This window comes from Hypanus sabinus, chromosome 13, assembly GCF_030144855.1.
Source record: "Hypanus sabinus isolate sHypSab1 chromosome 13, sHypSab1.hap1, whole genome shotgun sequence".
Classification (NCBI taxonomy): Eukaryota; Metazoa; Chordata; class Chondrichthyes; order Myliobatiformes; family Dasyatidae; genus Hypanus; species Hypanus sabinus.
Window position 1 is genome coordinate 55134691 of NC_082718.1, and position 14034 is coordinate 55148724.

Below are 14034 nucleotides of genomic sequence, written 5' to 3' on the forward strand. Positions count from 1 at the left end.
AGCCCTATGTTGCTGTAACATGTTTTCAGAAGTAACTAAAGGTGAGGAGGCATGGTTCTATCTTTTACTTTTCTCCAGACTATAAAAGCCTTGGTATCCTAAAACGCCAGTTCCCAACTGTACCATTGATTGGGCTGACAGCAACTGCAACAGGCGAAATCCTGGAGGACGTGAAGAAAATCCTCTGTGTGCCCAGGGGCCTCACATTTACGTCTTCCTTCAACAGGCCCAATCTGTTCTATGAGGTATCTCAAATGCATCAAAGTATTAAACCCTCTGCAGATTGTCTCTAATATTTGTTGCTTATACTTGATCTTCCACACTACATCAGATTTACTCACATTTGACATGGCAACACTCATTATTCTTTTAGGATTGGAGAATTGAGTTTTCAGCTTCTTAGCTAGTCTCTTGGGATCAAGATTGACTTAGTTCTATTCTGGTTCTGTGAGTCCCTGGGCTATCGTGGAATGCAGATTAAGCGAGGGTTAGGGCAGGTAATGCCTGACAGAATAGATGACTGCTCATTTAGAGTCATAGAGCACTACAACACAGAAGCAGGCCCTTCAGCCTGTTTAGTCTGTGCGGAGCCGTATTTCTACCTAGTTGCAATGATCCACACCTAGATCACAGCCCTCCATACCTCTTCCGTCCGATGTACTTATTTCAACTTCTCTCAAATGTTACAACTGAATCCTCATCCACCATTCCTGCTGGCAGCTCATCCCACACTCGTGTGAAGAAGTTCTATAAGTAGTCTTACCTTTAGTCTCACCCAACCTCAGTGGAAAAAGCTTGTTTGCATTTGCTGTATTTATCTCTCTTGTAATTTTGGATACCTCTATCAAATCTCCCCACATTCTCCTACACTCCAGGGAATAATGTCCTAACCTATTCAACCTTTCCCTAAAACTCAGGTCTTCAAGTTCCGGCAGCATTTTTGTAAATTTTTTCTGCATTCTTTCAATATTTTTTCCATAGGTAGGTGACATGAGCTGCGCACAATACTTCAAATTTGGCCTCTATTGGTTACACACAACCTACCACTCACAAAGCTGTGTCGACTATCCCTAATCGGTCCCTGTTTATCCAAGTACTTTATCTATCCTGTCCCTTAGAATAGCTTGCAATAATTTTCCTACTACTAACCTATGGCTCACCAGCCTATTTGTGAGGTGGAGCACCGTTTCTCCTGTTTTGTTTCTTAACTTGCACTGAATAACTGGTTTGTAATCTGCCCATCAGGAAATGATGAGAAAATCACCTGCTATTTACTTAGACATTTAGTAGTGAGTCTATCAAACATGTTGTAACAATGACCAGCAATATCATGAAGGCTTCTACTCACCCTTCTCATAAACTGTTGATGCACTCTTATCAGGTAAGAGGCTAAGCAAGGTCCACTCCAGGACCATCAGACTCAAAAACAGTAACTTTCCCCAAGCTGTCAGGCTGATCAACACCTCCACCAATCAACCCACTACACTCCTCACCACTACTACTTGATCATTTCCTATCAGAGTTATCTTATGTACATGTATTCCTGTTCCTAATGTCTCTTTATGTACCTACAATCAGTCTATGTGTATAAGCTAATCTTGTGTGTTTATTGTGTTTTTTTTTATTGTGTTCTTTATGCTTATTGTGTATTTTTTTTATGCTGCATTGGATCTGGAGTAACAATCATTTAATTTTCCTCTGAAGAATTTGAAATAAAAAGATGTGCATTTAAAAAAAAAAAAGTTTTTCTTGAATTGGTACTCAGTGTAGGTCAGTAAGCTTGGAAACAAGATAATTCAAGTTGGAGTATTGATAGTTGAGAACTTTGTTCTGTTTAGGTTTATGGAGTGGCAGAGGGAATTGTGCACAGGAGGAATATGTTGTCATAAGGCAATCATTCTCTGTGTCACTGAGAAAGTGTGAAGTACTCCAGGTTGTTTTGTCAGATAAAGCAATTCTGACTGGCTTGAATCCTCCGTACTGTGTATAGCTTTTGATTACTTTTACATTTCACAGGTTCGACAGAAACCATCAAGTTTTGAAGCATGCATTGAAGATATGGTTGAACTTATCAATAGCCGTTACAAAGGGAAATCGGGTACGTGGCTGTGGACTCACTTTTGTGAACTTCAGTTCTGAGTGTTATTTGATTACTTTATTGCTTGCAGGATTTGTATTTTTTGCACATTGAGTGTTTGGTGATCTTTTTTTACTGGGTTCTATTGTGCTTCTTTGTTTTGAGACTGCCTGTAAGGAGACCAATCTCAAGGTTCAATACAAAGTACATAGTTAGATATTCAATATACTTTGAACATTGTTGTAACTCTGAACATAAAGCAGAATAGATTCAAGTGCACACTGGGCATCCATGGATGGAAGTGGACACAGGTGATCCCAATATATTAGGCAATCCAATCTCTTTCCCATTCCTTCCCTGCAAATCTGACTGCTAATTTAAGTAGACTTGTACAATTGAGGCCCCTAGTCCTTATTTCCCAATCCTATTTTTTGTATCAGAGACTTTTTTCTCCCATTGTCAATTCAGAAACATCAAATCTCCTGAGACATTTATCTATTAGCTTCCTACCATTTTGAGGTAGCAGATCCTACCTGCTGCTAAAAATATTGCTCCTTAAGGTGTGAAATATGGAAGTAAGCCAGCCAATAACATTAAAGAGGATACCAAAAGTCTCTTCATATACATAAAACATAAAAGAGAAGTGAAAGTGAATATCAGACTACTGGTAAACAATGCTGAAGAGGTGGTAATGGGGGACAACGAAATGGCGGTTAAACTGAATAAGTATTTTATATCAATCCGCACTGTGGAAGACACTAGCAGTATAGTGGAAGTTCCAGGTGTCTAGGGTCAGGAAGTGTGTAAAGTTACTATTACTAGAGAGAAGGTTCTTGGGGAAAGTGGAAGGTCTGAAGGTAGATAAGTCACCTGGACCAGATGGTGTACACTCCAGGGTTCTGAAGGAGGTGACTATAGAGATTGTGGCGGCATTAGTAATGGTCTTTCAAAAATCACTAGATTCTGGATTGGTTCCACAAGACTGGGAAAATTGCAAGTGTCACTCCACTCTTCAAGAAGAGAGAGAGACAGAAGTAAGGAAACTACAGGCCAGTTAGTCTGACCTCAGTGGTTGGGAAGATGTTGGAGTCGATTGTTAAGCATGAGGTCTTAGGGTTCTTGGAAGGCACATGGTAAAATAGACCATAGTCAGCATGATTTCCTCAAGAGAAAATCTTGCCTGACAAATCTGTTCGAATTCTTTGAAGAAATAACGAGGATAGATAAAGGAGAATCAGTTGATGCTGTGTGTACTTGGATTTTTAGAAGGCCTTTTCTTCGGCAGTTTAACGGGAGCAAGACTGTGCAAGCGCGTGTAAGTCGGAACGTGAGGCAGCGGGAGTATTTAAAGAGAACAGTTAGATGGAGCAGGTGACGGAGTAGTGGGAGACAGAGTAGGAAGGCTTTGTCTCGAGAGGCTTCGGCGAGCAGAGGCGGAAGACGAGCCTCACTCCAAGTGAGGTAAGGCCGCGTAAGTTCCTTTAAAAGGAGAAAGTTTCAAAAGTTGAGGCAAGAATTGGGTAGGTCATGGCTGCTGAGATCGGCCCTGTGGGAAATCAGGGATACTTCCAGTGTCCCTGACGACTATGTGTGCAGGAAGTGTGTCCAACTGCAGCTTCTGGCAGACCATATTGAGCGGCTTGAGCTGCGATTGGGTTCATACTGGAGCATCCGCGATGCTGAGAAAGTCATGAATACCACGTTCAGTGAGTTGGCCACACTGCAGGTAAAGGCTACACAGGCAGAAAGGGAAGGGGTGGCCACTAGACAGCGTAGCAGTAGGCAGGTAGTGCAGGAGTCCCCTGAGGTCATCTCCCCCTAAAACAGGTATACTGTTGGGGGAGATGTCTCATCAGGGGAAGGCAGCAGCAGCTGAGTTCATGGCACCATGGGTGGCTCTGCGGCACAGGAGTGAAGGAAAAGGTTTGGGAGAGCTATAGTGATAGGGGATTCGATTGTAACAGGGATAGATAGGCATTTCTGTGGCCGCAAACAAGACTCCAGGATGGTATGTTGCCTCCCTGGTGCAAGGGTCAAGGATGTCTCTGAGCAGCTGCAGGACATTCTGGAATGGGAGGGTGAACAGCCAGTGGTAGTGGTGTACATAGGTACCAACGATATAGGTAAATAACGGGATGAGGTCCTAAAAGGTGAATTTAGGGAGTTAGGATATAAACTAAAAAGTAGGACCACAAAGGTAATAATCTCTGGATTACTACCAGTGCCATGTGCTAATCAGAGTAGAAATAGGAGGATATTTCAGATGAATACGTGGCTTGAAAAATGGTGCAAGGGGGAGGGATTCAAATTTCTGGGGCATTGGAACCAGTTCTGGGGGAGGTGGGACCGGTATAAACAGGTCGGTCTGCACCTGGGCTGGACTGGAGCAATGTCCTCGGGGGAGCGTTTGCTACTGCTGTTCAGGAGGATTTAAACTAAAGTGGCAGGGGGATGGGAACAAGTGCAGAGAGACAGAGGGGTGTAAAATGAGAGTAGAAGCAAAAAGTAGTAAAGTGAAAAGTAAAAGTGGCAGGCAGGCAAATCCAGGGCAAAAAGCAAAACGGGCCACTTTTCAACATAATTGTATAAGGGCTAAGAGTGTTGTAAAAACAAGCCTGAAGGCTTTGTGTGTCAATGCGAGGAGCATTCGTAACAAGGTGGATGAATTGAATGTGCAGATAGTTATTAATGAATATGATATAGTTGGGATCACAGAGACATGGCTCCAGGGTGACCAAGGATGGGAGCTCAACGTTCAGTGATATTCAATATTCAGGAGGGATAGACAGGAAAGAAAAGGAGGTGGGGTAGCATTGCTGGTTAGAGAGGAGATTAACACAATAGAAAGGACTGACATTAGCCTGGAGGATGTGGAATCAATATGGGTAGAGCTGCATAACACTAAGGGGCAGAAAACGCTGGTGGGAGTTGTGTATAGGCCACCTAACAGTAGTAGTGAGGTTGGGGATGGCATTAAACAGGAAATTAGAAATGCGTGCAATAAAGGAACAGTAGTTATAATGAGTGACTTCAATCTACATATAGATTGGGTGAACCAAATTGGTAAGGATACTGAGGAAGAGGATTTCTTGGAATGTATGCGGGATGGTTTTCTGAACTAACATGTCGAGGAACCAACTAGAGAGCAGGCCATTCAAGATTGGATATTGAGCAATGAGGAACGGTTAGTTAGCAATCTTGTCGTGCAAGGCCCCTTGGGTAAGAGTGACCATAATATGGTGGAATTCTTCATTAAGATGGAGAGTGACATAGTTAATTCAGAAACAAAGGTTCTGAACTTAAAGAAGGGTAACTTTGAAGGTATGAGACGTGAATTAGCTAAGATAGACTGGCAAATGATACTTAAAGGGTTGACAGTGGATATGCAATAGCAAGCATTTAAAGATTGCATGGATGAACTACAACAATTGTTCATCCCAGTTTGGCAAAAGAATAAACCAGGGAAGGTAATGCACCCATGGCTGACAAGTGAAATTAGGGATAGTATCAAGTCCAAAGAAGAAACATAAATTAGCAAAAAAAAAGCGATGCACCTGAGGACTGGGAGAAATTCAGAGACCAGCAGAGGAGGACAAAGGGCTTAATTAGGAAAGGGAAAAAAGATTATGAGAGAAAGCTGGCAGGGAACATAAAAACTGACTGTAAAAGCTTTTATAAATACGTGAAAAGAAAAAGACTGGTCAAGACAAATGTAGGTCCTTTACAGTCAGAAACAGGTGAATTGATCATAGGGAACAAAGACATGGCAGACCAATTGAATAACTACTTTGTTCTGTCTTTACTGAGGAGGACATAAATAATCTTCCGGAAATAGTAAGGGAGCAAGGGTCTAGTGAGATGGAGGAACTGAGGGAAATACATGTTCATAGGGAAGTGTTGTTAGCTAAATTGAAGGGATTAAAGGGAGATAAATCCCCAGGGACAGATGGTCTGCATCCCAGAGTGCTTAAGGAAGTAGCCCAAGAAATAGTGGATGCATTAGTGATAATTTTTCAAAACGCCTTAGATTCTGGATTAGTTCCTGAGGATTGGAGGGTGGCTAATGTAACCCCACTTTTAAAAAAAGGAGGGAGAGAGAAACTGGGGAATTATAGACCGGTTAGTCTGACATCGGTGGTGGGGAAAATGCTAGAGTCAGTTATCAAAAATGTGATAACAGCACATTTGGAAAGAGGTGAAATCATCGGACAAAGTCAGCATGGATTTGTGAAAAGAAAATCATGTCTGACAAATCTTATAGAATTTTTTGAAGATGTAACTAGTAGAGTAAATAGGGGAGAGCCAGTGGATGTGGTATATTTAGTTTTTCAAAAGGATTTTGACAAGGTCCCACACAAGAGATTAGTGTGAAACTTAAAGAGCACGGTATTGGGGGTATAGTATTGATGTGGACAGAGAATTGGTTGGCAGACAGGAAGCAAAGAGTAGGAGTAAATGGGACCTTTTCAGAATGGCAGGCAGTGACTAGTGGGGTACCGCAAGGCTCAGTGCTGGGACCCCAGTTGTTTACAATATATATTAATGATTTAGACAAGGGAATTAAATGCAGCATCTCCAAGTTTGCGGATGACGCGGAGCTGGGCGGCAGTGTTAGCTATGAGGAGGATGCTAAAAGGATGCAGGGTGACTTGGATAGGTTAGGTGAGTGGGCAAATTCATGGCAGATGCAATTTAATGTGCAAGAACTTGGTTGCAAGAACAGGAAAACAGATTATTATCTGAATGGCGTCCGATTAGGAAAAGGGGAGGTGCAACCATTGTACATTGTACACCAGTCATTGAGGGTGGGCATGCAGGTACAGCAGGCGGTGAAAAAGGCAAATGGTATGTTGGCATTCATAGCAAAAAGATTTGAGTACAGGAGCAGAAAGGTTCTACTGCAGTTGTACAAGGCCTTGGTGAGACCCCACCTAGAATATTGTGTGCAGTTTTGGTCCCCTAATCTGAGGAAAAACATTCTTGCCATAGAGGGAGTACAGAGAAGGTTCACCAGATTGATTCCAGGACTTGCATATGAAGAAAGACTGGATCGACTAGGCTTATACTCACTGGAATTTAGAAGATTGACGGGGGGGATCTTATTGAAACATATAAAATTCTAAAGGGATTGGACAGGCTAGATGCAGGAAGATTGTTTCTGATGTTGGGGAAGTCCAGAACATGGGGTCACAGTTTAAGGATAATGGGAAAGCCTTTTAGGACCGAGATGAGGAAAAACTTCTTCACACAGAGAGTGGTGAATCTGTGGAATTCTCTGTCACAGGAAACAGTTGAGGCCGGTTCATTGGCTATGTTGAAGAGGAAGTTAGATGTGGCCCTTGTGACTAAAGGGATCGAGGGTATGGAGAGAAAGCAGGTACAGGGTTCTGAGTTGGATGATCAGCCATGAATGACAGTGCAGGCTCTAAGGGCCGAATGGCCTACTCCTGCACCTATTTTCTATGTCTCTGTGTTTCTAGAAGGTGCCACACATGAGCTGCTTAACAAGCTATGAGCTCATGGTATTACAGGAAAGATTCTAGCATGGATAATGAGAATAAAGGGAAACTTTTCTGGTTGGCTGTTGGTGACTAGTCGTGTTCCACAGGGGTCTGTGTTGGGACCAATTCTTTTTATGTTGTATGTCAGTGATTTGGACAATGGAATTGATAGCTTTGTTGCAAAGTTTGCAGATGATGTGAAGATAGGTGGAGGGGCAGGTGGTTTTGAGGAATAGAGAGGCTATAGGGGGACTTAGACAGATTAGGAGAATGGGCAAAGAAATGGCAGATGGAATGCAGTTTTGGGAAGTATGTGGTCATGCACTTTGATAGAAGAAACAAAAGGGTTCACTATTTTCAAAATGGAAAGAAAATACAAAAACTTGAGGTGCAAAGGGACTTGGGAGCTCTTGTGCAGGATTCTCTGAAGGTTAGTTTGCGGGTTGAGTCTGTGGTAAGGAAGGCAAATGCAAAGTTAGCATTCATTTCAAGAGGACAAGATATAAATGCAAGGATGTAATGTTGAGATTTTAGAAAGCACTGGTGAGGTCTCACTTGGAGTATTATGAGCAGTTTTGGGCCCCATTTCTTAGAATGTGCTGAAAATGGAGAGCGTTCAAAGGAGGTTCTCAAAAATGAATCCAGGATTGAGAGGCTTGTTTGAGAGTGTTTGATAGCTCTGTGTTTGTATTCACTAGAATTCATTGAAATCTGTCGAATGGTGAAAGGCCTTGATAGAGTAGATGTGGAAAGTGAGAGCCCATGACTAGAGGACACAATCTCAGAACAGAAGAGCGTCCTTTTAGAACGGAGGAATTTCTCTAGCCAGAGAATGGTGAATCAGTGGAATTCTTTGTCACAGGCCAAATCTTTATGTATGCTTAAGGCAGAGGTTGATAGATTCTTGATTGGTTAGGGCATGAAGGGATATGGGGAGAGGCAGGAGATTGGGGCAGAGGAAAATTGGATTAGCCATGATGAAATAGCAGAGCAGACTCCATGGGCCAAATGGACTAATTCTGTTCCTATATCTTATGATAATTGCTATCATTGTAAATGTTATTTGTACTTAGGGAGTCATAGCCTTACCACCCATCAGATAAACTTATTCTTCCCTATAATAATTTACTATACATCAAAGATAATTTTTTTTTTGTTTGCCATGCTGTAAGAGACTTGGAATTCTATTTAACTTTCTGAGGCACCAAAATAAATGACAAAATCCAGAGGTGGGATGTCACGATTATTGAACAGTTGTAACAAAAGGGAGAATTAAAAATCCTAAACTTGACTCTGTTCACCTCAGGAAGCAGTTGTGGGACAGCCAGCGAGTCTGTCTCCATATACAGTTGGTCTCTCGGCAGACTTGTTTGTACAAAAAAGGGGTTTAAACTTTTGTTTATAAAGGTGTGTACAATTATGGGTGCTGAACTCTGCATTGTCTTCAAGGTATTGCTGAAGATTTTGACTCGTCCTGTTCGATTGTTGAGGAGTGGCAGGGTATCTGATGAGCTTTGACACAAAAAAGAGAAAAGAGAGAACTTATTAAAATTGTTCAGAATTTAGAAACTTTTCCACGAGTAGGAAATTACAAAAGAGACCGATTTTAGTTAGTTTCCAAAAGAGCCATAGAAATTAGGTTTTGTTAAAGTGATATGCTTTTATCATACCTCTAAAATGCTGGCAGGAGCAGACTAACAATAACTTTCAAATCTAATTGAGAAGGAAATTTCAGTAAGCAGCAAGGCAAAATGAAAATACTGGAATTACTCATCAGGTCAGGCCACATCTGTGGGAAGAGAAACTGAGTTAAAGTTTCATGTCAGATATTTTTCATAACTAAAAGAGACAAAAGAAATTTATTAAGCTGTAAGGAGATTGGGGGAGAGGGATATCTGGCAGGGTAAAGCCAAGATGACTGTGGATAAGCAACAAACAAGGTTACCTGATTACTGAGAGAATGGATTTAGATTCAAGTGCATTTATTTTATCACATGTACATCATAACACACTGTGAAATGTATTGTTTGCATTAATAACCAACACAACATAAGGATATTTTGAGGCAGGTTGCAAATGTCGCCACACATTCTGGCGCCAACATAACATGAGATACAGTTAACAAGCAAGTGAAAATCCCAAGTGAAAAGCTGCAGATGCTGAAAGTTTAAAACAAAAACAGATAGTGCAAGGAATAGTCGGGAAGCCTTTCTAAACAGGCACCTCTGTAATGTTCCTTTCTTTCTGAAGTGTGGCTTTCCCTCTACCATAGTTAACAAAGCCCTTGACTGCATTTCCTGTGCCCCTACTTTCCCCCTCTCTTCCCTGGGACTAAACAATGTTAGAGTCGTTTCTCCCCCCCCCCCCCCACCCCCCAGTCTCCCTGATGCTCACCTTTCATTCCACTGGCCTCCACATTCAGTAGACCATTCTCAGCAAATTTCTACCATCTTCACTCATTCAGTGTTTAACTGTGTATTCCCATGGTCACCCTGGTTTTACTATATCAGAAACATTCCCTTCCTGGAGCTTTACAAACTTTCCAATCCTGAAGAAGGGTCTTGGTCCAAAACATTGGCTCTATTCCTTTCCATAGATATTGCCAGACCTGCTGAGTTTCTCAAGTGCTATATGTGTACTACTCTGGATTTCCAGCATCTGCACGATCTCTGGTGTTTTTAAATGTTGACATTGTTTCTCTTCCCGCAGATGTGGCCTAACTTGCTGAATGCTTCCAGCTTTTTCTGTTTTTGTTTTGGTTTTCCAGCATCGACAGTTGTTTTTCACATATTTGGTAAATGGGATTAATAGATGGCTCTGTCAGTGGGCAATAATAAAAGGCTATAAAGCTTCTTGTCTGTCCTACAAGAACAGTTTACCTTTGGGGAGAATTATGCACAGTCTCCATTTAGATTATATAGACCACAGAACAGTAAAGCACAGTACAGGCCCTTCAGCCCATAATATTGTGCTGACCTTTTAACCTGCTTCATGATCAATCTAACCCTTCCCTGCTCCCTAGCCCACACCCCCCATTTTCCATTCATCCATGTGTCTTTCTAACAGTCTCTTAAATGACCCAATTGTTTCCTCTGCTCTCTCCATCCGTGACAGTGCATTTCAAGCACATAGCGCTTTCTGTGGAAAATAACCTATCTGACCTCTCCCCTAAACTTTCTTCCACTCATATTAAAAAGATATCGTCTGGTATTAGCCATTGTCACGCAGAGAAAAACACTGAATGTACACTCTAACTGTAGCCTTTATAATCTACACCTCCATCCATTTTCTGGAGAAAAGCTCCAGCTTACTCAAACTTTCCTCTTAAGACATGATGTGCTTTTTCTGGTTGGAGGTGTATTGTAAGTCTTTTGTTGGTGTGAACTGGGCAAATCTAGAGTAACAGTCATAAGTAGTCAGAGAAGCTCAGTGGTTCGGAATGTCAATCTCTTCTCCTCAACACTGACATTTCTCCTCTGCTTACCAATCCAGATGGTGATTAGATGCTCTTCACAGATATTATGTAGCTGTAGTCAGTGTACTGTAAAACTCTGATAATGTATGTTCTTCTTCAGCCCCTCACCGCTAGACCACCAATAGCAGCTTGCCGGGGTCCTCTGTCATGGCCTCTTAGAAGGTTGATTGGTTCTCCACACAACATCATTTATCTAGACGAAGATCCTTCCTCTACCAGGAATGAAGTCTGGAACTTCTGCTGACATTTTTGTAGCTCCGGATTTCACAGGATGAAGTTGCTAGACACTCTGCCCAACCCTCCTCCTCCCACATCCGGGCTTGGGACTGTCCATGTCAGAGTTAATGTATGTTCCATTGTTTGGGAATTCCAAAGATTTGAAACCCCAGTGGTTCAGCTTCTGGCTCCCTGATTCAATTGTCCCCCTTGATCCCACCGGGTCCTCAGATCCCAAGATCCTCTTGAATTACCAGGGAACTGGTTCCTGCCCTCCCCTTGAACTCGTTTTATCCATGTTTCTTTGTCTGTAGGCACAGATGTCTCTAGTCATAATGATCTTGTTCACTGGCCTGGTTCACTTAAAAAAATGTTGCACTATCATGTAATAATTTTTTTTTAAAAAGTCAACTAAAAACATGTTTTTTAATACGATAATATTCAATAGACCAGAAAATCTAGAGTTCAACGTTGCACAACTCCCTGAGTTGCCATTATTGGAGTTTTACTCTAAGTGTCTTTGGATTAGTTGTCCAGATTATCAGAGTCTATTTTTGGATACACAAGAGGCAGCAGATGCTGGAACTCAGGAGCAACAAAACACTGGAAGAGATTATCAGGTCAGGCTGCATCTATGGAGGAAATGTCCTGACAGAGCCTCAACCCAAACTGTCATTTTCCATTCTCCTCCATAGACGCTGCCTGACCTGCAGAGTTGGAACAGAGAACATTGCAGCACAACCCATGACGTTGTGCCAATTTTTTAACCTACTTTGAGATTAATCTAGTACTCCCTCCTACCTAGCCCTCCGTTTATCTACAAGCTCCTTAAATGTCCCTAATATATCTGTCTCTACTTTGGCAGGACATTCCACACACCTGCCAGTCTGTGTTTTTTAAAAAAAAATTAGCTCTGACGTTCTCCCCCTATACTTTCTACCAATCACCTTAGGGTTATGCCCCCACGAATTGGTCATTTCTGGCCTGGGAAAAAATCTCTGCTTTACCAGTTGATCATCTGTACACTTTTATCAAGTCACCTCTCACCCTCCTTCACTCCAAATAACATAACCCTAGTTCACTCAACCTGTCCTCATAAGGCTTGCTCTCTAATCCAGGCAGCATCCTGGTAAATCTCCTCCATACCCTCTATAAAGCTTCCACATATTTCCTATAATGAACTGACCAGAAATGAATAGTGTCCCTTTAGCGTTTTGTGTGCTTCTCTCCCTTTTGTGTCACTGCATTGGAAGTTGTGTTTCAAGCTTAATCTTCACTAGTATAATCCGTATTTTGGGCTATCATTTTAATTCTGTTCATTTTGCCCTTAGGAATCATCTATTGCTTTTCCCAGAAAGACACTGAGCAGGTTACAATGAGCCTACAAAAACTTGGCATTGCAGCTGGGGGTTACCATGCCAATATGGAGGCCAGTATGAAGAGTAAAGTTCACAAGGACTGGAGTATGAATATAATAAAGGTGTGGTAAAATAAGGAAGATTGCTAATTTTAATCTGTTCCTTTGCTAGTATGTGGTATTATTATTAAGGAGTTTGTACCAGGTTGTCGTCACATTCTCGTCATTAGAATGATGATCCTGATGTTGCTGATTAACTGGACTCTGAAAGCTCATTTCTCAGTTTCACTTTATGTACATGTTCACAACGAGAACAGCATGACCCCCGTCATTAACTGTTCTTTAATTTGAGAACAGGAATGCCATTTTAGACAGAAGTTGACTAGTGGTACAGATATCACTAATTGGTAACCTTGCGTATGTTCAAATTCCTTATTTATATAATCAATCATCAATCACACTATGGTAATACAAGTTTTAATGTTCAGTAGAATCTCCATGTTGAAGTCCAATACTACTACAGAATTAATAAAGTAATTGATCAATAAGTGTCGCCCTAGAATCCTTTGTTTGCATCCTTATCATTGTCAAATGGCTCCGGTTGCCTGTGCAACCGGAAGCTATGCTCTTCAAAGACCTCTTTTCCAAGGCCTCACTTGCCTGGGCTGACTGCACGCTGTCTGCTAACTGTCCTTGCCTGGACATTACCTCAACCTCTGTCTTGCTGCAACTTCTAGAATACCTTCGGTCTTAGTAAAGCATTCATGTGTCAATCCCTTGACCAGAGAAGGACCAAGCCTTCTGCCCCAGATGCTTCATGTATGTATTGCAGCATATTGTATATGAATCTCTGCCAGTTCTGTTATAGATTACTATTGAGCTGGTGCCTTAAAATTTATAGCCCGTTTCATCCCTCTGACCATCGGGTGGGTAGAGTGTCTCTGGGAGCTGCTCTGTTCAAGCCCATATGCGAGGCTCCCAACAAGCTCCTGTAATAAGAATGAAATTGTTGTGGTGAGGTGTGTCTAGATAGGGAGGGGGAGCGGTGGGAGTGGGGTGCAGGTGGGGAGAGATATTTCTGTGTGTTCTTCTTTAAAAGAAGAAAGAGTTAACTAATATTGTGGTTAATATAACCATATAACAATCACAGCATGGAAACAGGCCATCTCGGCCCTCCTAGTCCGTGCCGAACTCTTAATCTCACCTAGTCCCACCTACCCGCACTCAGCCCATAACCCTCCACTCCTTTCCTGTCATTATACCTATCCAATTTTACCTTAAATGACACAACTGAACTGGCCTCTACTACTTCTACAGGAAGCTCATTCCACACAGCTATCACTCTCTGAGTAAAGAAATACCCCCTCGTGTTTCCCTTAAACTTCTGCCCCCTAACTCTCAAATCATG

At 41.9% G+C, this 14034-nt stretch overlaps 1 protein-coding gene across 2 annotated transcripts in view; it reads left to right on the forward strand.

Moving 5' to 3' along the window:
• Positions 1-14034, forward strand: part of recql (RecQ helicase-like) — a 46178-nt gene that overhangs the window by 21130 nt on the left and 11014 nt on the right. For both annotated transcript variants that reach the window (XM_059987646.1, XM_059987647.1), the window contains exons 7-9: positions 79-245; positions 2017-2098; positions 12601-12749. In XM_059987646.1, coding sequence (XP_059843629.1) covers positions 79-245; positions 2017-2098; positions 12601-12749 — 398 coding nt within the window. The remainder of the gene's footprint in view (positions 1-78; positions 246-2016; positions 2099-12600; positions 12750-14034) is intronic.